This window comes from Falco peregrinus, chromosome 13 (genome assembly GCF_023634155.1).
Source record: "Falco peregrinus isolate bFalPer1 chromosome 13, bFalPer1.pri, whole genome shotgun sequence".
NCBI classification, from domain to species: Eukaryota; Metazoa; Chordata; class Aves; order Falconiformes; family Falconidae; genus Falco; species Falco peregrinus.
In genome coordinates this window covers 1,477,188-1,503,604 of record NC_073733.1, presented here as the reverse complement: position 1 = coordinate 1,503,604, position 26,417 = coordinate 1,477,188, and the positions used below count along the sequence as shown (strand labels likewise).

The window sequence follows — 26,417 nt, the reverse complement described above, 5'->3', positions numbered from 1 at the left end:
CCCGGCTGCCCGGGGCTGCGATGGCGCTGCCGCCTGCTGCTGCCAGCACCAGACATGATGGGGAACAGGATGGGGTCTCTCTCTTGTCCCTGTCCCTCATGGGTGGAGCAGGGCAGCAGGTGCCTCTGCCTGCGCTGGGAGCCAGCACCCACGGCACAAGGGCATGGTGGCCTGTAGTGTGAAACATGCACGCAGGCGGGAGGGGTACCAGGGTAACACCACCCAGGGGAGGAGGATTACCCCCGCAGGAAGGGACTGAGGGGGCCGTCTTTCTTCTCGTGGGCAACCTCAAACAGTCCAGCCAGCATGCTGCCAGCACAGGATAGGCATCGAGGAGAACCAGAAGAGCAACACGAGGGAGAAGCGGCACATTCTGCCCTTCACTGTGTCTGCAGAACCTCACAGAGCTCTGAGGGGGCCCGTGCTGCTCCTGCTGCCCCTGGTGACACAGCCCCCCAAAACTGCCTCCTGATACAAGAGGACTCCTACAGTGCAGGCACTTGATAGGAACTGGAGCAGCCAAAAGCTGGGAAGGATTTACCAGAGGTCCCCACATAGTCACAACTGCCCCAGGGTACCAGGGCCCAGCTGCCTCCTTCCAGCAGCACTGAAATGAAACAAAGAGGATGCAATAAATCATGCAGCAGGTGGAAAAGCCTCATAAAGCTGAGTTTGGGCCTGAAACAGATCCTCCCTTCCCAGTTTTGCTCGTCTGCAGGTCTACACAGCCGAGTGAGACCACCCATTCAACTGCTGAACCACCCTGGGTCACTGGAGCACCTCCAGCATAAAGAGCAGTCACACAGAAGGGATCCTCTCCAAGGCACACATAGACATCAGCTGGACTAAAGTTTTGGCCCACAAAGGAAGCTCACCTGATGGACCCGACAGATCCATTTGGACTGTCCCCCAAAGACGTTACAAGGAAACCATTTCTGACTGTCCCCAGCTACTTCTGGCCTGGCCAAAACCCCACGGGGCGAAGTTGAGACCAGGACAGCAGCTGCAGAACTGCTGCTCAGCCCTTTCTCTGTGGGATTAGGAACACTGAGAAGGCCCTTGAAAGAAAGACCCTGTCCTTCCTCAGGGGTGGTTTGATCCTACTGGAGACTCAGCCTTGAAGGGTAGGGAGGGATCGCAAGCAGGCAAGCTCGGGAGCTGCTGTCTCTGGAAGAGACTGCTAAGCAGACTGGCTGCCACATTCATGTTTAAAATGCTTTCAGTAGAGCACCTGACGCACTCCTTATATCAGAAAAGACAAGGTAAAGGGGCCAGGAAGGAAGGTAGGAGACAGGCAAGATGGCTCTCTATTACAGAGCTGCATGATAAATATTTGCCTCAGCCACTTTTTATATCCCGTAAAATACATCAGGGAAAAAAAGCAGCAATATTAAAATCCTAGGCTGTGTCTTCAGTTCATTCTGTTACCAGCTTAACTAATTAGGTGTTACCCAAGCTTTCCTAGCTCTTAGCCCCGCACATGCAACCAATCTGCCCCAGTGTGTATGTGTCCCACATCAGGCAGAGACCTACAATGGTCACCTAGGCAGGACAGCACAGCCCTGCCCAGTCCAGTCCAGTCTTCCACTCACTCACTTCATACTACTACTGAGAGATGGGAGGAACATGCTTTTAACAAAGACAACATTTTCTGGGAGTTCCCAGAGGCTTTTATTTACAGAAGCTGTTGTCAGAGACTACAGCTTCTTGGTTTCTATCTGCTGCTGTCTTGGCTTCTCTACTCTGTGAAATAAGATGCCGGTGTCAGGTCCAAGCTGTCTGCCTTCAAAGGGACATAGCTTCCCACTGTAGCGTGGCAGAAATGTCAAACTTGAGAGATCTCTCTCTTCTGGCTCAACACCCAGCCTGGAAAGCAACCTGTCTGCAGTGTGTGGGATCACGGGCTGGAGGAGAGTCCCATAGACACGCAGACATTCCAGCGTAATGTGGATGATGGTGTCAAGCCACAGCTGCTCTGCAGGGTCTTTTCGGTTGAGTTTCCAAGGCCTGTGTCTCTGGAAGAAACTGTTGGTCTGCCTTACACACAGGGCAATACATTCTAAAGCCTTGTAGATCTGGAAACCTTCAAAATAACTAGCCACCTGCAGAGGCAGGGAAGCCACAGATGCCACGAACTCATAGTCTTCAGCAGAAGCCCTGCCCATGCCTTTTGTCTCCCTGTAATCCAAGACATTTGGAAAACAAGACTGTGAGAAACAAGGGTAAGTGTTGCTGGGGTTAATGCTGAGGGCCGTTGACCGATTCAGAAGCCCCCCAAGTGCATCTGCCAGTTCTGAATTCACTAGCTTAACAACCTTCTCATCATAATAGTCACAATCCCGTTCAGGGACACCCTGCCTTAGCAGGAAGTACCTAAATCCATCTACTGTGTACTGTCTGATACAAGCAAAAGGATCAATCACGTTGCCCAGGCTTTTGGACATCTTCTGCCCATGGACAGTCCAGTGGGAGTGCACAAAGATTCGCTCAGGGGGAGCCAGCCCTGCTGCTATCAGCAGCGCTGGCCAGTAGACAGCGTGAAACTTGAGGATGTCCTTGCCCACAACATGGTGTGCAGCAGGCCACCACTCGCCGTGTGTCTCGGGGTAGCCCACCACGCTCAGATAGTTCACCAAGGCATCTACCCATACATAAATAGTTTGTGTTGAGTCACTGGGGACAGGGATACCCCACTGCAGCCGGCTTCTCTCACGAGAGACAGACAAGTCTGGCAAGTCCTCTTCCAGCCAGTGAAGCACGAGCTGGTAGAAAGGGTCAGGGGAAATGGTGCGTGGGTTATCCCGGAGCCAATTCCGCAATGGATCCTGGAACGCTGAGAGCCTGAACATATAATTCTCCTCTTTGGTCCAGTGCACCTGAGAAGGTAGGAGAGAAAAGAATTACAGCCCAAATGCTCTGCAAAGTTTTACAATCTGAATACAGCATTCTCAGCGTGGAGTTTGTCACATGCTCCCTCTGCATTTGGGTGTGCTCCCTGCCATGTGTAAAGCCCCCGGGATCTTTCTGTGACTAGCTGAAACTTCCTCTCCTCAGACACCACCTCACTGGGCTCCCCAGGACTCAGGCATTTGGGATGGCTCATCACTCTGCTTTTAAAGATGCTTATTCCCCAGGGAAAGCAATATCTTTCTACCTGCCAGATTTATCTTTCAGCAGGCAAGAATTAGGGAGACGAGAATACACCTTCGTAAGGATTTTTTTTGCAGTAATAGTAGAAAATAATAAAAAGACAAAATGATAATTGTTAATTACTGCCTTACTAACAATCCTGGTGCATGCCTTTGCTTTTCTTCTAGGTGCTGTGTTCCTCTTTTTCCTCTTTTGAAGCATCAGTGCATCTTAGTTACTAACTTTGGTAGCCTATAATCATGTTAATGTACTGGCAGCACTTCTCCCATACATTCAAATTCATTAAACAACACATTTAGCTACATTAATGAAAAATTTCTGCATAGATATGGTATAAGTAAGCTGTGTAAAGGCACTCAAGAGATCTATGGCTAGGTCAAGAATTCTTACCTTTTAAAGCTAAATAAGGCTCTAAGATAAGAAAGTTTAGGCTTTGGCATCACACAGGAGAGTTTCAGTGTCTGACACTGAACCCAGTAACTTCTGACCGAGCCAGAAAGCACTTCACTCTCAACAAAAGCAGTAAAGAGCCTACCTCACCTCAAGCTGAGATGCCCTAAGGAATAATTAGTCCTAATGGTACAACACTGCTTTACAATGTAGTTTAATTTATCTAATTTCAGTAGCAGCCAGTAGCAAATACCACCTTTGCTTACTTGATTAGAAGGTCACCCCAAAAGAAATACTCTTCTCTACACAAATCATAAACAAGTTAGACAAAAATGTTTCGGTCCCACCCCCTAAATTCTTTGTTTTTCTGTAACCTTTTTCAGTCTCTGGGTACCAGCTCTCAGGGTTCTGTCCCGTAGTAATGCTTCACACAGAGCCAGTGCCAGTGCCATGTCCTCCCTCCAACATGCCCTTTTACACAATCCAGTGATCCTTTTGGTAACAAGTCAGGACACAAAAGCCAACTCAAAGTGGGATCTGCAATTTTGTCCAAAACTCTGACCAAGTCTGGTGTTTAGCTCTGAAGAGCTCACGTTGCGTCATCTGCTCAGTGACAAGAGCTGGGCTACCTATCAGCTAGCCACCTGCAGGAAAGGTGGTTCACAAGTGAGTAGAAAACTCCTCAGTGGGAAGGGCAAAAGAGACTAGAAATAGGCTGTCTCCTGAGAGCTAGTAAGTTAGAACTTGGAGCATACAGACAGGTTGATAAAGGGCAGAGTAATTATAACAACCTGCAAACCCATTGTCTTCGTTCAGGGCTTGCCTGTGAACAGTTACTGGAATATCTGCTCTGCAGAGAAATCTGTGAGCCATCTCTCCTGACCTTCAAACAGGCCTGACCTTAGGAGCCCAGCCTCCTACTCACAGCAGTTACCTGTGGGGTTAGAACAAGTTACTCAGGGATTTAGCCAGGCATGTCTTGAAAACCTCTAAGGATGCAGGACTGCAGAACCTCCCCAGGCAGCCTGTTCTGCTGCCTGGCTCTCATGGGAAAGAAGTTTCTCTGTAAATCCAGTCTAAGCCTCTCGAGTTTCAACTTAAGCCCATTTTCTCATCCTCCTGCCATGTACCATTAAAAGAACCTGGCTCCATCTCCTTGATGACCTCCTCGTAGCTATTGGGGAGCTTCTGCCACTAGGGCCTCCCAAAATTTTGTCTTCTCTATGGATGAAGAAGCCGGTTCCCTCAGCCTCTCCCCAAAAGGCAAGTGCTCCAGCATCCTAACCATCATGGTGGCCCTCCACTGAACTTCTTCCAGTTTCTAAACTGTTTCCTGTATTGCGGGCTGGAAAACTGGATGCAGAAACTAGACATGCTCATTAGAGTGCTGAGCAGAGGGGGACAATCACATCCCTTGAACAGGCATTGCTCCTGTTCATATAGCTCAGGATTATTCCGCTGGCTGGCTTTGCTGCCTCATGGTTCAGCTTCTTCACCAACCTCCCCAGGGCTTTCTCAGTATGCTCTGTGGACAGTTAGTTCCCAGCTCGTTTCCTCACTGGAAAGAGAATTCCTGCAGCGCCACATGCACCAACTGTCTCCTGGCTGGACCTGAGCAATGACTTCAACAAATACAGCTCCCCTTCCAGTGAATACAGAACAGTGCAGTTCCTGGTCCCGCAAAGGAGCATCTGCTCACTCTACAGGTAAACTAATCCACCTCTCCACACCAGAATGAATCCATAAAATGAGAGCAGCAGAGGTGGGGTGGGCCCTCCACCTCTCTCCAGCCCCACAGCCTGCTCACAGCAGGGCTGGCACCAGCCAAGGTGACTGGAGCTTTACCCAGCCAAGACTGGACACCCCAAGGCTGGGGCTCCCCCACATTGCTGGGGACCTGCTCCATGACTGCACCACCCTCCTGGGGGAAGAGCTTATCCTAATGCTCAGCCTGACTGCGCAGCACAGCTTGTGGCAGCATTACTTTGGTCTAGCACCTGGCACCCCCGACAAGCATAGGGCTTTGGGCTCTTTCTAACTGCCCTGTGCATAGGTGCAGTCTGCTATTAGCTTGTCCCTTCGCATCCTGTCTGCCAAATTAAACTGGTGCAGTTCCCTCTACCTCTTGTAGGCCTGCGCTCCATACCCTGACCACATTGGGGGTTTGCTCCTCTCTAGCTTCTCTGCACATTAAAGGACACAAAAGCACATAAGCAGAGTGAAGAAGGGAGATGATTTTCTACACAACAGACTCTGATCTCTCTGGGTTCAAGGAAGTCCTGAAGAACATCATTTAAAGATGAGCTTTTCACCCCCAGGCTCTACTGGACACCAAAAACCAGACACTTGACAGAAGTACAGGTTTTATGGCATGTTGTAAGCTCCCCCTTTTCCTTCACAAAACCCTCAAGCAGTGTCTCAAGCAACCCAATTGTCTTTGGTTGGAGATAAAACACCTACCATCTCTTTCCACCACCCTGCAAGATTTTCTCTGTACCACGTATGCTACTGTTTCTCTTGGACAGTTTGCTATGCAGCTAAGGCAAGTAACTGTTCTCAGGGTATATTTAACTTTGAAGCTTCACTTACTATTTTAGTTCTAAAGAATTATTTCTTTGCCTGGAAATTTCTCTTTCCCCTAAACCACATTAGCTGCTTTATCAAGAGACATTATTTGCCAACATACCCCCTTCTGCGTGAATCAATACTCCAACGCCCCAGCCCCATACAAATATCACAAGAGCATAACCTCTGCTCAGCTCTGAGGCACAACTATCTGCAACTACTGGATTAAATCATGTAACTCCCAACACCTGACAGAAAATGCAGCAGTGGAGAGACTCTTGGTCAGGTACCACACTCCTGGTTGCACTGCTATTCAGTCATTGGGCTAGACCACAGGCAGACCATGTTATGGTGTTTTATGTAGGGCTGAAACCCATGCAGCAAGATTGATGAAAAGCATCCAGAGGCCAAACCGAATTGTCTCACCAAATAGGTCTGAAACTCCAGACACGCAACAACTACCTCAGTTTTATCTTTTATCCTTCTGCACAGCCAACTTATTTCATCATGGCTTTAAAACGCTGCTTCTAGGCCACCTGCCCATGGAACCCAGCAGCAGCTGAGCCCCTCCCATAGCACACGGCTGAACTGTGCATCTACCGGTTGGGGTTTTGGCACCTCTCCCTTGCATAGCCACATACCACTGTAAACACGGAAGAGACATTCTGTGAAATACTGGCGAGTCTCTGCTGAGATAACTACAAAAGGCTACAGGAAGCATTAAACCCCCCCAAATGTGGCCAGACCAGAGTGACAGATGAGCGTGCAGTGCCTCCCACAAGCGTGGCTGCCCTTGACCGGGATGGTGCACATGCTGTTACCTGATGGCCGGTCTCCAAAGACACCCTGCACAGGCGTCCCTGGGCATCCCTGCGCTCAGCGAGCTGGCTCTCAGGCAGGAAGCACTCCTCGGGAGTGCAGTACCAGCCCTCGTAAGACCCTTTGTAGAGTGCCCCGCCATCCTGGAGGGCACCCCAGAAATGGCGCACTGCCTGCTGGTGGTGGGGCTCGCTCGTGCGGGTGAAGTCGGTGAAGGAGACGGCGGCCTGGGTCAAGGCCTGGCGGAAGAGGCCCGAGGCCCGCTCACAGAGCTCCGAGGGCGACGTTCCTGCCGCGGTCGCGGCCTGTTGGATCTTCATCCCGTGCTCATCGGTCCCTGAAACGGCAGAGAGGCCTGGGTGCCGCGGGGGCCGTGGCGGGGGGCGCGGGGCCTGCCCCCCCGCCCCCGCGGGGACACGGGCCTTGGGGACGACCTGGCGACACAGGGAACGGCGACAGACTCATGGCCCCGGGGACAGCCCCGGGGGAGGCGGCTCAGCCCCAGGGCCGGGCTGGGCCGGAGGCTGTGTGCCAGGCGCGGGGCCGCGGCGCCTGGCGGGCCCATACTCACCCGTGGAGAGGCGGCCCGGGCCGGCTCTGCGGAGGCCGCGGTAGCGGTGCAGCGCGTCGGCCAAGAGAGCGGAGTAGAGATGCCCGATGTGCGGCGGCCCGTTAGCGTAGAAGATGGGCGTGGAGAGCAGGAGACGGTGGCCGGACCCGGCGACGGTGGCGGTGGCGCGGCGAAGCGGGCGCGGGAGGCGGCGGGGCGGCCGCAACATTGCGGCCCCACCACAGAGACGGCGGGGCAGAGCGGCCGCCCGGAAGGGCCGGCGGAGGCGCGGCGCCGGCGGCCAATGGGGAGCGGGCGGCGGCGCACGCGCAGTGCGGGCGGTGGGGTCGGGCCGGCGGGAGCGAGTGCGGCGTGAGGCGACCGGCGACATGTTCCGCTGCCGCATGGCCGCCGCCGCCGCGGGGGGCCTGGTGTGTGCCCTGCGTCCTCTCAGTCCTGCGCCGCGGGGCCGCGCTGCCGCCGGTGAGTCGGGGCCGGCCGCTTCTGGTACGGAGGCGCGCTGGTACGGCAGGCCCGGGTCTGGGGTGGGGGCTCGCTCGGGGCGGCGGGCCCGGGGCTCTGCGCGGGGGGGCGGGCGGGTTCCCTGCCGCTGGCTTCCTCTCACAGGCGGGTCGGGGCGTCCCTCCCCGTGGGGCCGGGCCTGTGTGCCCGGGCTTGGCGGCGGCCCGGCCTAGAGCCCCCATCCTGCTGGGTCGCTGCCCGGGGGGGCGGGTGCGGTCGGGAGCCGCGATTTCCCAAAGCTGCAGCTTGCTCGGCGGCCCTCGGCTCCCGTCAGCCGGGGAAAGGGCACCCGGACCGCGATTCCAGCGGCGCTGGGCGGGAATTTCACAGGAAGGCTTTTGGCGGCGGGACGGGAGCGGGGCGCTGCGCTGCCCTCGGTGCACTGGCAGCTCGGCTCCGCCGCCCCGGGCGAGGCTTGTGGGTAACGGGTGCAGGGAGGTGCCGGTGCTCCGCTCCCGGGAGTGGGAAGGGAAACTTCTGTGTTTTGGAAACCGTAAGTTCGATGGGGCTATTTGGCGTATCCATATCTATTTGGATGCTGGTGACTTTGCTGCTGGTTTATATCACAAATATGTGTGTTTAGGCAAAGAGATCAAAGGGGTGTAGCAGCCGGCGTGTCGGCTGAGGCTCGGAGGAGGGTGGAAGGTGTTTCCTGCGTGGTGGGAATAAGTTCTGCAGAAAGGCCCAACCACTTCTGCAAGCTTCAGCTGGCTGGCTGGGGTATAAACACAGTGCTCAAAGCCATCACTATTTAGCGATCTAATTGGGACAGGCAAGAGTCTGTGATTAAACTATAGTAAAATAAAATATTATGTAGCTGTTCAGCTACATGCACTCTTTGTCTTGCTTGCCTGCTGGTGGATGCCTTCATCTGGATTGGCAAGCATTGCTACTCCTTTTCATTTGGAATGCCCTTTTTGTCAGCAGAAGCCTCTTTCTGCTGGTAGTTTACCTCAGTGGAATAATCTTTGTCAGCAAAGGGATTTTTTTTCCTTGTATAACCATACCTACTGCTTGTCCTGACAAGGTTACACTAGCCTCTGCTCGCACATGGTGGAGCAGAGCGCATCATTAGACCAGTCCCTGCCTCTGAGAGAAGTGGCCTGAAGAAAGGCGTAAGAACAGCAGACATGCAGTACGTGCGCATCTCTGATGAATCTCCCAGTGCTGTGCGGCTTGAAGGCTTCTTCAGCTGGAGATAGTCTTTCTAGCTTCCTCATAGACGTTCCTGCTATTAACATGTTCAGTTACTCTTTGATCTTACAGATGGCTTTGGTATCCACAGCTGCCTGGAGCAGTTTGTTGTGGCAGAGAATAATTCACTAGTCACTCTGATGTGGTCCTGGGCTTTTCAAACAAATAGCTTGTTTACATGGGTGCAGAAATTACTTGGTCTCTAAATTTCAAAACATAACTTTGTATTTTGTGTTTTTCTCTAATGAATTGTATTCTTTAGGCAACTTGTTGCAGCGCTGGAATGTTCCCATAAAACTGCAGATGAGCAGACAAGTGGCTAGCTCTGGTGTGCCTGGGGGCAAAGGCGATAGTTCTGTTTTTGTCCTTATTGTGGGCTTATCAACATTAGGAGCGGGTGCCTATGTAAGTAGAAAGGTAGTTCATGGAAAAAAGCTGCGATACATCTCTCCTATCAGGCATTTGCAGTATTTTGGCTGACTTCACGTAGCTTTTTACCTCTGTAACTATTTCTTCCTTCAGAAACCTTCAAGGGGAGCTAACTGAGCTGGCTGGAAATTAACTTCAATAATTTTTTTAACTGTAATTTCAGTTACCTTTTAGGTTTCTTTACTGTGAAGTCACACCCCCCTTTTTTTTTTCCACATATTATGATCAACCACAGCTGTCTGTTGCCTTGTGTATGATAGTAGCATATACTTGAGGGAGACTTGGATGGTACATGCTTTTGATACCAAAGTAAACCATTGTTTGCTAAATCTCAGTTCAAAACATTAGCATTTAGCTTGTGTAAGTATGCCAAATCAACCCAAAGTTTGCCAGCATACCTTTATGCCCTACTTGAAAGATTGAAAAGGATAAAGCTTTTCAGCCCAACTTAGAGAGTAAATCACATTCCCAGACAGCTGAAGGGTAGCAGCATTACCTAGGAGTGAATGGGTCCTAAGTTTACATCATACAAATACTTGTTTCAAATTCTTTCTCTGAGGGTCATATTCATTGAAAGTTCTGAGTCCTTATTTTCTGCTAATGAAACTCTTCACATGCAGAAGGCTCCTGGGAGATAAATTCAAAATAGTGCATAGAGGAAAAGTCTTTTGCTAGTCCCTTTAAATACGCTTTACTGTGCCCTGCTGTACTGTACTTTTTTTTTTTTTTTTTTTTACAAACAAGGTAACTGAAATTACAAAGCACATTCTGCTTTTCCCAGGATCTGTTTAATCAAAAGTCCTTAATGTTCAGCTCTTTCCTTCTCTTCTCTTTCATTGCCTGTCTTCAACTACAGTTTTGCAATGTCATCATCTAAGATGCCCTTCTAGATCACTGACGTCCTCAGGTGTTCCTGGCAAAGCTGGCAGCAACCTGTTGTTGTACTTAATTGTAGGAGGAACAGTCACTGGGACAGGAGCTTATGTAAGATGCTTAAATGTGTTCTAATGGGTGAGAGGGTGGACGGAGGGTACTTTTCTGTATGTCTATGTACTTTAACTAAACTTTGTGCTTCCTGGCCTCAGGAAATTAAGGATACTTAATTTCAAGGGATACTGTCAAATAATTTACGTTTACAGATTTGATATTCTCAAACAGTGTTGTTGTTAGTGGGAAAAATTGCCTTAGAATTAACTTTTCCACATTAAAGCTAAAAGCAATTGGCCATCCTCAATGTGTGACCATCTGAAAGGCACAAATTAATGCATCTATTCTGATATCAGCAGTGTTGGTATGCAAAAAAAGGAAATCAACTAAATGTAAATATGCTAGAGGAAAGAAAAGAAAACATGTCTAGCTTTGATTTCTTCAGAGAAGAGCACTGAAATATTGCTCCATTAGCTGGCAAAGTACACAGCTGTGTTTCTGATTAGAAAGAATTTGGCATTGTCCCTTTGGAAAAAACTATTCTGAAGACGTGACTTGTTTTTTGCCTGTATGTAGTAGTCACTTTTTTCTAAGGGATCAGATATAATTTGCTGTATGCAGCCCTTCAGACTCACTTAAAATAAATCTTCATGGTTCTGCTTGCAAAAGCAGAGGTAGTTTTGTTAACCGTGACTTTTATATGTTTAAGCAAAAGGCTTTAAAATTATTTTAATTCTTTTTAATGCTAATAAGTTCTTGTTTTCTGGTATTTTTGACAATTGTTTCAGTTCCCTGGATATGCTTTTGTCTGCCTGTGCTTTTTTCATGTCTGGCATTAAATTAATCAGTTCTTGTTTTAGACTGTTGGCTGTTATAAAGCACCTAATTGTGGGAATTGATAAAATGCATAATATGTAGGAAGTAAAAGATTTCAGTTCCCCAAAGGTATTAACTTCTGGTCAAACATAGTTTGGATGTCATAACACTCAGTTAGCTAACAGTACGTGGTTTGGCATTGGCTGCAGGAGGCTTTTATTTCTTGCTGGAAATGTTCCAGTTTTAATATTCTTTCACAATTCAAAATACAGCCATTGGATAGATGGTTGTGTTTCAGACTGTCTTGATGGACTTCCTCCCTTTTATAAACAATGCAAAATGAAAGTTAAATGTCTTGTACATGTGATACAGATTAGTAGCAAGACTAGTTTTGACTTAAAAAATTGTTTGCTTCCCTCTAATTAATCAGCTGTGGGGGCAAATACTATACTTCGACCTGCTTCCAGCAGTCTCATTGTCTTTTGCTTCTCTACATTACTTCTCTACATAACTTGGAAGTTAACATGATGTCTTAAAGGATGTTCCCTCCTTGTCTGTTTCACTAAATTCTGTCCCCAGAACATGCAGGCTATACTCGTACTATATCCTGAATTTAACAGACAAATAAACAGAAGGTCAGCGTTCAGGCTTGGGAATCTCTTCCAGCTGAAGGCAGTTGCTAGAACAGCCATGCTCCTGTGTTTGAAAAGCACTAACATCATGCCGGTAACATCTGGCCTGAGGAAATCCATTAAGGTCGTTTGCTTGTTCTGTCCAGCTGCTCTAGGCTTTTGAAGCTGGAGTTGCTTTTTTGCCTCGAATTTGCCTTCCTTTTTTGCAGCCTTGCATTGTGCCATGTTGCATGGCCTAGCTTGCAAATAGGCTTGGGGTTTGTTTGTCTGCGTTTCCTTTGTTGTATCTGGTTCCTCTTGAAACAGGTCTGCAGCCCAAAAACATCTGCAGAAAGGTTGCTTGCTTGCTTATGGAAAGCAACCAGACAACTTGAGATTCATGACATCATATGAAGAGCAGATAGTTTTCTGAGTGCATTCATCTTGTAGATACATATATACACACACACACCCTTTATGGACACTTTTCCCAGTGAGATATATTTGGGTCTGTATGCTTTAATTGAAAGCAGATGGATTTTCGCAGGATAGACAAAAGCCTGTCAGGGGGTAGGAGCAGAGTGGTGGCTTGATGCTGTTAGATATACAGGGTAAATATTTCTTTGTCTCCAGGTATACAAGACGTTGAGAGAAAACAAAGAGCGATTCACCAGCCGTGTCACAACAGTAACTAAGCGATCTCAAGAAAACGAATCATCTCCTTCTGGTGGGTACTAGCCTGCTAATTGTAGGTTTGGGTCTGTTCTTCAAAAGCTGCTAACTTGAGACCTCTAAAACAAATGGAACAGGGCCCTTCTGAAAACACAGTTTAACATAACATGTGCATTCACAGCATTGTCACTTCTTGGTGCATTCTGTTGTTTGTGAATTCCAGTGTGTTCCCAGCATAGAAGATGGTGCTAGCTTTCCATGACCCAGAACAAGGCTCTATTTTACAGATAAGCATGAGGATAACGTAGGTCATCTCCTGCGGCTCCTTTCTGCTGTTTATGCCTTCTGTGATAAAAAGAGGAAAGAGTTTAAAGAGTTTGTGCTGCTTTTGGCCTTTTACCCTTATGCAGTCTGGTAAAGACACTGTGGTTCTAAAGGGATAATATGATCTGTCAGCACAAAATCCTTTGTGCTGTGCTATGTCCCTGTCCCATGCATAGTGGGCTGGGCATGTGAGAAATACTGTGCTTGGGCCACATGTAGAAGGAAGGAATCGGGACAATTAGTGAGGCTTTTGATGATGCTTTGCAGAGTGTGTGTGGACCACAAGTTGCTCATTGAAGATCGCTTAATTTATGAGATCTCCAACTGCAGTGTCTGAATTACTGAGCCAAAGGATGATATATTTTGTAGTAACAGTGGTTTTAGGTCATAGAAGATAGGTCTGTTATGTCACTTTACTTAGGAAATCAACAAAAAGAATATCCTGCAGACAGAACAGACAACTGGTTGCTTTGGTTTGAGGAAGAGGATAAAACATGTTTATCAGGTTGAGACTGGAGGGCAGAGAGTAAGCCTAGATGCTGAAGCAGAGGCCTTGGTAAGTCTGTATTTCTGGAGAAACTGTCCCTTTATAGTGGAGAGCAGCCTGTTAATCCTATGGTCTCCTTGAGTCAGCCCTGAATTGCATCTTCCAAACTGCAATATCCTTGATAGCCTGTGCTTTGCTGAATTGAGTGTCTTCTCTTTCAGATACAGATGCTGCTTCTCAAGGCACAGCAGGTGAGTCTTGATGGTAATATTTAACTGTTCTATTCCTGCATGCGGTTTAACTGCATGTTGTTTAGAAACAGGACCTGCATGTAGGAAAAAATGCATTCTGGTAGGAAGTCAACAGTTGGTCTCCTTTCAGAATACAATTACAGAAAAATATGCCTTGGCATTTTAGGGAACTTTGCTTTCTTATAAACTGTTCACTGAATGGCCAGTGCAGAGTTTTGGTCTTGCTCACGAGTTGATTTGTGTCCTTAAGCTAGATTTGTGTCCACACAGCTAGATCAAACACTTTCCAGTTCGTATTTTCCAAATTTTGAAAATCATGTTCTGACTTGCATGACACCCAGCTCATATATCTTTTCCTGGTGTTTTCAATAATTTTTTGGCTATGTCCCTCTTGCTAGCTCAGCAAACTGTCACTTACTGTAAAAACTGAATGTTGGATCTCCAGTGCGTTGTTTGGCCAGAGCAGAGGCTGAGCATGTTTTTGCTGTCCTGAGTCTGCTGTGCAGTAGATGTCCTGGCCTTGCATCGGTCTTCTGAAATTGTGTATTGAATGCTGGAATCAAACTTTGGGGGTCTTTGACTTTGCAGTCACTTCACCCAGCTTTGCGAATGTAGATCAATTTCTGCAATTAAGCTCTTTGAGGGTCTACTGGACTAGTAGCACCTGTTCAGAGTATAGCTTGAAACCTGCTAATAGCCTGTGTGCATAGTGGTATTTCAAATTTGTTAACATAGATCATTCTTACTCTTAACATCTTAAACGAGAAAAGTAGATCTGTAATAGAGGAGCTAAAGCCACACGATTAAAGCTGTGCTCCTGGCCTGTTCCAAAACTCTGCAATTGCCATTGAGCTTGGCTGTGCAGATCTAGCTTAGGAAAAATAATTTGGTGAAATCTGACAGCTGGATTTATGCAGGGAGCCAGCTTTGAGTGAAGCAGCAGCATGGTTCCTGGGGGGAATGCATTGGGGTGGAAAGGAAGGGGAGGAGAAGTTTATTGAAGGGCAGTTTTCCAAAGGAAGTCTGTATGTGAAAGGCATCTGGTGACGTACTCTGTTCTTTGGGGCTGGGCTGTTTTCCCTGCTGTATCTGCAGTAAGCTGTCCAATCTGTCACCTGCAGCTCCGGGAGCTCGTCCTGAGGTCCCATCTCATGTTCCTTTCCTGCTGATCGGTGGAGGAACTGCTGCTTTTGCTGCTGCCAGATCCATTCGGGCTCGTGACCCTGGTGCCCGGGTAAGAGCTGCCCTGTTCCAGAGCAGACTTGTGTGGATGACTGAATGCTGTGCTTGCTTCAGAGCCTCTGTCACGTGTTTTGCCATTTGCCTGGCATTGGTACAGCTGATGTGTTTAATGACCAATTAAAGGTGCTGATTGTGTCTGAAGATCCTGCCCTGCCCTATATGCGTCCACCTCTTTCCAAAGAACTCTGGTTTTCAGATGATCCAAATGTGACAGAGACTCTGCGCTTCAAACAGTGGAATGGCAAGGAGAGGAGGTATGTGTCACTTAGGGGTAGCAAGAATGGAGAGTGTTTAATGAAAAGTTGACAATGATCAAACTGTTCTTGTGAGAGACCTGCTGCAGAGCTTTGAAGGATCCCCAGAGTGCTGTGTGGACAAAAAACTTAGTAGGTTTCTGTGTTTGTCTGATACAAAGAGGGCTCTGGGATGTGCATGTGTCTTGTGTACGTTGTTGCTATGCTGATCAAAGAAGAGACAGAGCACTGTCTGCTGCATGCAGAGCTTGTGTGTTATTTTGCACTGGAGTAGCTAACTGACTACCTTGTGGAGTCCGTGGGACTCCATGATGTAAGCTGCGGACTCCTGGAGTGTGGCTTCCCAGAGATGCCAAGAGGTTACAGACAAGTCAGTCGAGCACTAAAGAGCAGACTGAAAGGTGTGGCTGTGCTGGCAGTTGTCAAGATGAACGCTGCTTCGCACATGAGTTAGCTCGGTACTCAACACCTCTTGAATCTTGCTGTGATTCCCTTAGACATACACCACCACAGGCAGCAATCCTGTGAAATATGTTAATAGTTAAGGTGAGGGTATAGCTTCACGGTTTAGAGCAGAGCCCCAGGGGCCCTGGATCACACTTGAGTCTTGTGACTTGTGTGATAAAGCCTTACTGACCAACACCCTTGAACTTCAGTAGTATGAAGACCCTAATTCTTAAAAATAGTTAAGTAAGAATTCTGGAGCTTGTTATGGATGCACAGAGTTGTCTTTGTATCATTGGTGATAGCTGGTATCACAAAGAAAGTAGAACCCATTTGATAATGGAGATTTTTTCAGTATATATTTCCAGCCGCCGTCATTCTATGTGCCTGTTCGTGATCTGCCTTTTGTAGAAAATGGTGGAGTAGCAGTTCTCTGTGGCAAGAAGGTGGGTACAGCATCAGTTGTTCTAGCATCATACAGTTCTTCCCAAGCAGAGCCTGTACTGTAAGCTGAAACTAAACTGTCGATGGTGGTGTGGAGGGTTGGCTGAGGAGGAGAATGTGTACAAGGCTGGGAAAAGTATATATGATGAAGCAGGGATCTTAAGGATAGCATGAGTGACATTTGAGAACGGAAGAAGCTATGAGGAATAGTAATGAGCTGAGGGAAAATGAGGAAGTGGGAAGGATATATCTAGAGTGTGGGCATGGGAGAATATGTAGAGCTTGGAGACAGGGTGTGACAAAATGGGAACGAGGCTATATATCAGAGGGTTAGGTAAGGAGAATAGGGTGATCTGAGTAGTGGGTTATGCTGTGAGCAAGAGCATTGTGCAGAAGCAGCAGGAAGGTGGAAAAGTTAATGGTGAAGTTTCTAATATATATGCTTCCTTATTTATATGTTGCTAAAATAATATTTGTGTGACTCCTTGTACTACTGAGCTACACCAGGTATTGGAGTCCATTTCTTAGATCAGGTTGATCTTTGCAGGATCTGAGTCTGTGATGGCTACCAAAGAACTTGTCTCAATTCCTGCTTCCAATCTTCTCCCTTACCCCCTCCCACCCCCCTAAATTTAAAGGTGTGAGAATGTTACTTCCAAGTTTGCTTCTCTAATCAATAGTTCATGCAGTTTCAAAAGGCCTACAGTGCATGGAAAGTTGAGCTCTCCTGCTTGTTTAATTTTGCAGGTTGTGCATATGGATGTTAGAGGCAACATAGTGAAACTCAGTGATGGTACCCAGATATCCTATGACAAATGTCTAATTGCCACTGGTAAGTTGTTGGGTTTTTTCTCTTTGTTCTTTGTCTTGTGCCAGGCCAGAAACAAGGAAGTTTCTGCAGTATGTGTCAGATGCTTGGTAGAGCAGTCAGATGAAGGACAGTCATATGGACAACCATGCCGTTGGGTTTTGCATCTGCTTCACATCAGCCAGCTTGTCCAGGACATTCAAAGTTTTGCCCTGTGAAGATCAGTAGGGAAAGAGGAAAAGGTGGCTTTATTCCTAGGAATAAATAAAGGAACTTCTGTACAGGCCAGCCTCTGAATCCTGCCTGTAGCGTTAGTGAGCAGAACCACCAGCTCTTGCTTGGACAGAGCACTGCTCCAGCATCTAACCTTAGCACTTCTGTTCACTTCTGTGCTTAAAGTGGAAATGGCTGTCTCCAGTCAGTGGAGCAAGGTGTACAGCACTAGATCTTTTTCCCCTGGGTGACTGTTGGATCATCTACTGCTTTCATGTTAAAAACCCAGACAGCAACAGGGAATAGGGCATATTGTAACAGTTTGGAGAGCACAGTCAAGATTAAAGATAGCTTTGCATTGTCTGGATAGCCAGTGATGTGGCTGTGGTATCATTAGTCTCTCTCTCTCCCCCCTTCTCCTTCCCTCCCTCCCTCCCTGCTGTCCTCAGGTGGTACCCCAAGGAACCTGTCTGCCATTGAAAGAGCAGGAAAAGATGTACAACAAAGGCTGACGTTGTTCCGAAAGGTAATCTTGAGGTGCTGCTGGACCTGGGGTGAGGCTGAAATAATCGGAGCCAGTACCACTACTTTCAGCTTTTTAACTCTTCTGCTTTGGGTCTAGGACAGCTTGGCAACTGCATCTCTCAGCTGATAACCAGGAATCCATTTGCTGTTTATTCCTTTTCCCCAAGTGGGTAAACAGGGTAGGGTCTACTAGACCACTCATGTTTGCCTCAGGCCTGAGAGCTGTAATGTGGTTTTTTAGTTTCCCTTCTGTATGACTTTGTTGTGCCTTCCAGGCCTTGTAAAAACACAAGCAATGTAAGCTCTGCAAGTCAGTTTGGCCTGCAAGCAGTGTGTGCCTTCAGGACCTTGAGTAGACACAGGAAGCTAGCTTAGTGCTCCAGCCTGACACCCATCTTGATTATGTGTGCGCCACAGTTTTGCAGCACATGGGCAAGAGGTTGGCCTTGGGCCTGAGACAAGACAAACTGCTCTCGTGCTCTGAAATTTTGGCTGAGAATGAAGTTGAGTGTTTATGTCAGCTCTTGAATTAGCTGAGATTGTTTTCTGATGAACAAATAAACTGATATCTGTGCCTCATACATGGCATTTCTTGACCTTCATCCTGTGCCTTGGCACAGAATGAATAAGACATGGAAGTTGGTCAGCGGTCTTCTGGTTTTCACTATAGAGTTGCTTTTTGTTGACAAATTCCACTTTTCTTGAAAACGACGGATTTTAAACAGGCATGCAACAGTCTCCTTAGTCTAGTTCAGGGAATGAATCAGGAGTAAGAAGCTGTATGGGAACTTTCTGCTCTGCTGGATTTCCCCTAGGGTCAGATCTGCTTAGCTGTGGAAAGGGAAAGATGGATGACATGAGCTGTGGCATCCTTATAGTACTGTATGTGCTATAGTATATTTGCATCTAGAAATGTCTTTGTAATTGCCCTTGAAAGTTAAGGGAAAATGCAGGAAAGTCAGATTGCCTGGACAGGGAAGAGCTTGCAGAAATGTTAGGAAGCCAGAGGGTTTTTTCTGTGCAATAGACAAACAGGAGGAAGGAGAAACATGTTTCTTTTTCTAAGCTGGGGAGAGAGTTGCTCTTGGTTCAAAGGGAGAAATCGGAGGAAAATATCTTCTGCTGCTCTTCCTGTTTGAGGATATTTGAAATAGGAATAAATCTTTCAGATCGAAGACTTCAAATGTCTGGAGAAGATTTCAAGAGAAGTCAAGTCTGTCACAATTATTGGTGGTGGTTTTCTTGGCAGTGAACTGGCCTGTGCTCTGGGAAGAAGAGGTAAGTGTGCTTCTGCAGGCAGCTTGTCTTCAGCTGGCACCTTGACGGAAGTGATAGACGTTGAATGTAAGCAGCCTGACATCATAAGCTTCTTTTTGATTCCCCAGCTGCTGAGATTTTGCACAGACTTGTGGTTTGCCTGAAATAACCTTGGTGCACCTGTGTTTGGTTGGCTATATGGCATGATGTGGTTTGCCATTTTTTCTCTCATTAGCTCTCAAGCAGCCCCTGACTACAAAGGGATTTGTAAGTTGGGCTCCCTGGAAGCTTTGCAGGCTTGTGCATGTTGCAAAGCCGTTGCACTCTGTAAAAAGTTACGTTTACTCTCTCAGTGCTAAAAGCCACCCTAAAACTTATTTCAAAGGGGTTGGGAAGAACTGGATTCTTTACTATCAAGTGTGTGCAGCTTTTTGAGTAGTGTCTCTATGGTAATTTTTCTAGTAAGGGAAGTTTTCTTCAACATACTAAGCATTTTACTTAAAGTTGGCTCTGTAGGTGTATGCAAAACAGTGGTCAGTCACTGTGACACCTGTAGAAAATCTGGGAGACCAAACTCCCAGTTTTGGAAACTTCTGTCAAGCTCCTCGTGTAAAGTGAAAGCATTTGCGTATGTCCTGAAGTCTGTGCTGCTGCTCTTTCTCCATGGGTTATAAGAAGCCTGCTCTTGCTTTCCTTTCAGCACAAACCAGAGGCCTGGAGGTGATTCAGCTGTTTCCAGAGAGCGGCAATATGGGCAAAGTCTTGCCTGAATATCTGAGCAACTGGACCACAGAGAAAGTCAGAAAAGGTAAAGCTGCACTTCGACGCTCTTCCTCTGCAAGTGGCAGAGCTGTGGTGTTTAGGCCAGTGGCTGTTGCATAGCTCTTCCTTGTGACATACAGCGCTCTGCTTGTTTTGTCAGTGGAGCCTTGGGAAGACTGGGTCCCATGTGAGGTGGCCCAGGTGCAGAATGGAACAAGTTGAAGTTCAGACAGCTTGGGTAGCACAGAGCTGCTGTGAATCTGTGGCTTCTTAGCAGCTCTGAGAAAGCCAACCAAATATGCATGCTGATGCCAGTGAGGTTTTCCCTCTGGCTGTTCCTGCACAGAATGATCCCTGCTACCATACTTGCAAGTTACTTTTAGTGCCCTCTAATTTGGAACCAGAATTGTCTTACGATAACTGCCTGTTCTCTTCTGAGTTGTTCTAGTGTCAAATAATTTTACTTCTTACAGCCTAATGCAGTCAGCCTAGAGTCACTTTGCAAGAAGGGCTGTATAGCCCCATGCCTTATGCATACACCTTTGTAAGGCCACCTGCTGTAGTGTTTAGCTGATAAAGTTGGTAAGATCTGAGATACCTTTTTCCATTTGCTATATTAAATGCAGAATATATTCGCATAAGTGGAGTGGGGATAGAGGGAGGAGGGATATAGTTGGGGGTGCAGACAGCAGGGCCTGATAACCCACGGGTCTGAGTTACTTCCTTTTGCTGGCCCCTGCTTTGCATCTGCACCAAAGATGCCTGCTTCAGCTGAAATCTCTGCCCCTAAGCAGGAGCTATGTTTCCTGTGTTTGTTTCCAGAGGGTGTCAATGTCATGCCTAATGCTGTGGTCAAGTCTGTCTCTGTCTGTGGCAATCGGCTGATGATTAAACTGAAAGATGGCCGAAAGGTAAATGTAAAAGCAGGGAAAGGGTAACGTTTGCAGGGGCTTTGAGAGAATTAAGATAATAATTATGAAATCCCAAACAGGTGGAGACTGATCATATTGTGGCTGCAGTAGGGCTGGAGCCTAACGTGGAATTAGCAAAGTCAGCTGGGCTGGAGGTGGACTCTGACTTTGGAGGGTTCAGGGTGAACGCGGAGCTGCAGGCACGCTCCAATATCTGGGTGGTGAGTATGTGCAGAGGAGTTTCCTGTCTGCTGGTTATGCTGATGCAATCAGAATACACAGAGTTATGGGGGCTGATATACCTTGATTAGGTGAATGGGGTGAAAAGTAGCACATAATGAGACTAATTGCAGTGCAGATCCTGCTGGCAGCTCTGGAGTCTGTTCATGCACCACAGCACACATTGTTGCTGTGGTAACGACTGTGCAAGTTTTTGAATATTTATGCTGTGTAAGAGGAGTTGGGGTAACCTAAAGATAGCATGGATTACTATTGTGTAAGAGTCCCTTTGGTGGGAGTTGAGACTTTGATCCCTCCGGAAAAATATACCTGATACTGTCTTATTTTTAAAAAAATTGGTGAAAAATGCTGAGAAACTGGGACTTGTGTAGCCTGGGGAATGGGATGTTAGTGATGGCATTTGGGGTTTGTAAGGAAAACTCAGTTCATAGCTCCACTTTGTTCTCTTCCCAATGCCTGTTTTGTTTGTACATTAATTTTAAGCTTTTGATTTTAATGTTTAGTCTGCACTGAATGATTCTTTTTAAGGCCGGGGATGCTGCCTGCTTCTATGATATCAAACTAGGTAGGAGACGTGTAGAGCACCATGATCATGCTGTTGTGAGTGGAAGACTAGCTGGAGAAAACATGACAGGCGCTGCGAAGCCCTACTGGCATCAGTCCATGTTCTGGTAACATTGATTTCTTCTTTTGGTATTTCTTATTTGGTCACATTGCAGGAGCTATGAAAAGATACACCTTGTAAAGGTTTCTGTTTCCTGAGTGTAGTGAAGCTACTTTAGCAAATACTTGCTCCCAGAAGCTCGGGGCGTGGGAAGGCATTTGAGCATCTGCTGCTCTGCCTTGACTTCTGAAATGTTTTTCCTTCCTGCAGATCCCAGTTTCTCCTTGAATGAGTGCCATTCGGCAAAGCAAGTAGTGATAAAGAGCAGCCCCTTTCCTCATAGCAGGCCAGCTTACAGGTTGAACTCAGCAGCAGCTTGTGCTGAGGAACTTCAGATGATCTTAACAGAAAATCTGTTGGTTTCAGTTGTGTTGTGTCTTTGCTGATTAGCTGAACTGAGGCTTTAGTAGCAATGCGTCACTGCATCCAGGAGTGTATGTGAAAGTCTGTTGTTTTCCAGAGGAGAGGTATCAAGAAAACGAGCAGTTTTGCTGTATCTTTTCAAAGTTCTTTTTTAAATGAAACAAACAAAAAACCCCAGTGAAAAAAATAATCCCAAAGCCTGTTAGCTCAAGATCAGGAATTTGAAGTTAGCAGACTTTAAATATGGAGGAAAGAGTTTTACTTTTCTTGGAGAAAACCCCTCAAAAATAGTTATTTATGACTTGCCATCACTTACCTGAACACTTGGTCTGTACTGCATGGACTTGGGACCCAGAAGAGTTTCTTCACTTTTGAATAAGGACACAGAACCATCTGTTTCAATTGTGTGTTTTTCTTCAGGATATACTTTACCATGATGCAGATGGCTAGGGGGCTGTGAGTTGCAGTCTTGTGTTTTGTTGAAAAGTGTTAACTCCAGGGGTTTGCCAGCCCTCACTGAGTGAGACTTCCTTCTCCTGTGCTAAAAAGCTGGCAAATGGCAGGAACTCATCTTACATTTTCTTCAGGATGTTTGGGATCCCTCCTGAGCTCTGACTTGCTCACTGCTGGGTGCCTTGTCTGCTTAGCTGACGTATTCCCTTCAGTAACCTGAGTCTGTGATGAAGGATTCTGGCTGGGAAGGTAGTGCTGTACATGTAGTGATGTACATACAGAGATTTCCAAATTGTTTTGTGTGTATTGTGGTTTTAACTCCAGCCGGTTACTAAGTACTACGCAGTTGCTCGCTCACTCTTCCCCGAGTCCGTGTTGCCCCCCCGCCCTGCTCCCCAGGATGGGAAGAAAAATTGGGAAGGAATGTAAAACTTGAGGGTTGAGATAAGAACAATTTAACAGTTGAAATAAAATAAATTTAAAATTAATAATAATAGCAATTGTAATAAAAAGAAGGGAGAAGGGTAGAGGAATGAAGTCCAAAGGGAAGGGAGAAACCAAGTGATAACCACTACAGTTGTTCACCCTCTGCTGAGCAATGCCCACCCAGCTAGTCCCCAAGCATTGAGCATTGATTAGCCAGCTCCAGCCACCCCCCCCCCCCCCACCCCCCCCCCCCCCCAGTTTGTATGCCAAGCATGACATCCCATGGTATGGAATACCTCTTTGGTTTGTTCAGGCCAGCTGTCCTGGCTGTGTCCCCTCCCAGTTTCTTGTGCCCCTGCAGCCCTCTTACTGGCAAGGCCTGGGAAACCGAAAAGTCCTTGACTTGGTATAAATGTTATGTAGCAACAACTAAAACAACCTGTGTGTTATCAACATTGTTCTCATGCCAAATCTAAAACAGCACTGCACCAGCTACTAAGAAGAAAATTAACCCAGCTGAAACCAGGACAGCATGATGTATCAATTTCCTCTGCATAGATGGGAATATTTTTGACCTGTTATGTTTACTGGGCCCCAAACCACAGCTGCTTTGACTTCTATAAGCACCCCAGTTCAAAGTCAGCAGGTACTCGGTTCAAGGAGGTGTTACAGTAATGTGTCCTCTTTGATCTTCTTTAAATGCTCTTTGAAACATACACTAAATTTTCTGTGCTGCAAAGTCTAGTGCTTATAACTCAGCAGTGCCGGAAGTTTGGTCAAGTGGTCTTGCCAGGACCCGGAGGAACACTTGCTTCTGCCCCAACTCTGTCTCCAAGTCACTTGGTACTAAGCCAGGAATATAGAAGATTTTTACAAGTACCTAACAACTGCAAACTCATGTTTGAATGCTGAGGTCAGATGTATGAGTTTCGAAAGACTCAAGATACCTGCAGTTCTTGGAAGCCAGCCAGCTTCCTTCAAGGGAGCAGGCCTTAAGTATTTTAACTTTTTGTTCATTGTCCTGCTTTCTTCTGAAACTGATGGCCTTAGACTTGCTGTGCTTTGACTCCTTGTTCCACCATAACGTATGCAGAAGAGTCTAATTATGTCAGTCAGCCTGCATACCATAATCACTCTCTTGGACAATACTCATTAAGGGTTTGGGGATGGATGGAATTGCCTTGTATTTGTCTCAGTAATGCTACAAATTATTTTTTCCCCACTTTATTCCTAGGAGTGATCTGGGTCCTAATGTAGGGTACGAAGCCATTGGCCTTGTTGACAGTAGTTTGCCAACAGTAGGAGTCTTTGCTAAAGCAACAGCAAAAGACACACCGAAAAGTGCAACGGAGCAATCAGGTAGGCTATAGTCCTGCTTGGGAGCTGACTGGGTGCATGAAGGTTTTTGTGTCTCTTAACTCTTTGTATTGGCTGCAGAGTTGGTCTGATCTCATTGCAGAGCACTAGGAGACACCAATCTGCTTCTTTTCTAGACCAAGCTTTAAAGGCTGGTTTTGATATTAAAATGTGATTAAAAAATAACGTTCCTCCAAGAAGACCTAGTGTAACTCAGTTACCAAACTTTTTTTTCCTTAGTGAAACTTAATTTCCTCCACAGCAATAAAACAATCATTTTTTGCTGATTGTGTAGATCTAAGCATATTGATTCTGTATATACTGCCTGGAAGAAGTAGACTCTTCTTTTGTGTTTGGTGATGGGAGTTGTCAGTATTGTGCTTCATGTTAGGATTACTTCATTCTAGTGTTACTAAAACTTAACTTTTGCTGCATGCATCTCGAAGGAAAACACCTCAGTCTGTTGTAGAACCCCGCTCTTCAGTCTGCTTTCACCATCACGGGCAAACAGCTGCTGCTTTTTCTGCATGGGACTTTTGATATCTTGTATCTTTGCATTAGGGACAGGTATTCGATCAGAGAGTGAAACAGAAGCAGAAGCCTCAGAAGTTCACATTTCTCCAAGCTTTTCACCAACACCTCAAGTTCCAAAGCAAGGAGAAGATTATGGCAAAGGTGTAATTTTCTACCTCAGGGATAAAGTTGTGGTAGGAATCGTATTATGGAACATCTTCAACAGGATGCCTATTGCTCGAAAGGTCAGTACAGGACTAGTATGCTGAACAGTGAGGCTTGCTTAGATTGAGGATGGATTTTCTTGTGGAAAACTCAATCTACCAATTTTAAATGAGGATAAATAAATGCACATGCTCTGTATGGAGCAGAGCTGTGCAATACCCATGCTAGCCCTGTCTTAGGTAAATTATGGGAGATGTCCTTGTGCTTTTCTGCATGTTTGTTCAAAATTCTTACAGAAACAACTTGAATTAAGTTTATACTTCAAGACTTGCCTTTGCATGGCTGGAATTTTGGGTCTGTACTAAGTACAAGCAAGAATCACACGGGACTGAGCATCAGAGTGAAATGTCCTATTTTTGTGCTACTTTGTCTAAAGTAACAGTCTTAAACATATATTATCCTAGATACACAGCCACAAAAGGTCAGGGTTAGAAGCAGCCTTGAGTAGGTGCTTATTCTGTCTTCATACTCCAAGGTAAGATCATCTATACTTAGGTCATTTTTTTAACATCTTTGGAGAATTTTGGCAGTTTGAGTGTGATTCCACACAATCACAGGTGATCTGTCCCAAAATGAACTGTTCTTATTGTTGGAAGTTTCGGTTGGTTATTTAACCTGAAGCTTTCATGATGCAGTTTAAACTTGTTACTTTTCCCATCCCTGTGAAAGAGATATTCTTCCTTCTCTTAGCCGCCCTTCCTCTAAATCAGAGAGCCAAGTATGTACAAGGATCCTTGGCCTTAGTCTCATTGTCTAAAAGATAAGTCGCTCAAACTTGCAAACTTACACTAGCTCCTTTAAGACAGTGCAGAGAGACTGGCTCATCTTCTTGGAGTTGAGATGAATCAGTTCTGAAGATACTTGTTCCCCCCCACTGTAAAGGGAAACTCAGACATCAGAAATAAATCCTATAGGGACAGCGAGGTTGGTTTTAACTCCAGCCATTCCTGTAGGGAGATAATGCTGCATTTAACACTTCCTTATAAGTTGTGGCTGTAGTAAGTATTGTTGTCATGTTGTGGACTGCCTAAGTTGGTGAGTTGTCATCAGCAGAGCTTCAGAGAGGATCTAAGACATTCATCACATTGGCTGGTGACCATGTCCAGTCTTGCAGCGCTGGATTTTTATAGTATGTGTGTCGGGTTTTAACACATTCTTCCTTTCTTCAGATCATCAAAGATGGGGAGGAGCACGATGATCTCAACGAAGTAGCGAAGCTTTTCAACATCCACGAAGACTAAACTCCAGAATTGGAACGTCGCAAGAGGAGTGAGTAGGGCAGCAGAGGCCACTGGCTGTGTGCACCCCTTCATCTCAGACTACTTCTTCTGAGTACTTGTGAATATTTCTGATCATGTAGCGTTCTAATGTTTGCACCAATAAAATCAGATTATTCTAAGTTAAATGTCTTCTTCCTGCACCTCTGCATTGCTAGTTTTGAGAGGGGAGCGAGCTGCCTGCTGTTGTCAGTTTTTCCCCTTTTATCAACAATGGAGACACCTGCAGAGCTACCTCTTTTCATGCAGCACTTCCCGGCTGGTGAGCTTGCAGTCCTGCTGCGCAGAGGGCTGTGCCATTCGCAGCAAGAGCTGCCTGTGTAGGAAAACCAC

General features: G+C 46.6%; 2 protein-coding genes across 4 annotated transcripts; one reads left to right on the top strand and one right to left on the bottom strand.

Moving 5' to 3' along the window:
• Nucleotides 1-1,647: 1,647 nt before the first annotated feature.
• On the bottom strand, nucleotides 1,648-6,916 carry MARS2 (methionyl-tRNA synthetase 2, mitochondrial). Its single transcript, XM_055817796.1, has one exon. The coding sequence runs from the start codon at nucleotides 2,847-2,849 to the stop codon at nucleotides 1,698-1,700; it is 1,152 nt and encodes a 383-aa protein (XP_055673771.1). The 5' UTR covers nucleotides 2,850-6,916; the 3' UTR covers nucleotides 1,648-1,697.
• Nucleotides 6,917-7,495: 579 nt separating this feature from the next.
• Nucleotides 7,496-26,212, top strand: AIFM1 (apoptosis inducing factor mitochondria associated 1). Of its 3 annotated transcripts, none has more exons than XM_055817795.1 (17): nucleotides 7,496-7,957; nucleotides 10,476-10,603; nucleotides 12,607-12,700; nucleotides 13,678-13,707; nucleotides 14,829-14,941; nucleotides 15,073-15,203; nucleotides 16,003-16,093; nucleotides 16,839-16,923; nucleotides 17,562-17,638; nucleotides 18,807-18,915; nucleotides 19,595-19,702; nucleotides 20,479-20,567; nucleotides 20,648-20,788; nucleotides 21,336-21,478; nucleotides 23,948-24,072; nucleotides 24,631-24,827; nucleotides 25,977-26,212. In XM_055817795.1, exons 1-17 carry the CDS (start codon nucleotides 7,609-7,611, stop codon nucleotides 26,046-26,048), a joined length of 2,082 nt encoding a protein of 693 aa, XP_055673770.1. In that variant the 5' UTR covers nucleotides 7,496-7,608; the 3' UTR covers nucleotides 26,049-26,212. The 3 variants fall into 3 exon arrangements, with proteins under 3 accessions (XP_055673770.1, XP_055673769.1, XP_055673766.1); XM_055817794.1 differs by lacking the exon at nucleotides 10,476-10,603 and adding an exon at nucleotides 9,453-9,595; XM_055817791.1 differs by lacking the exon at nucleotides 10,476-10,603 and adding an exon at nucleotides 9,453-9,595 and having other exon boundaries at nucleotides 7,496-7,981.
• Nucleotides 26,213-26,417: the final 205 nt, after the last annotated feature.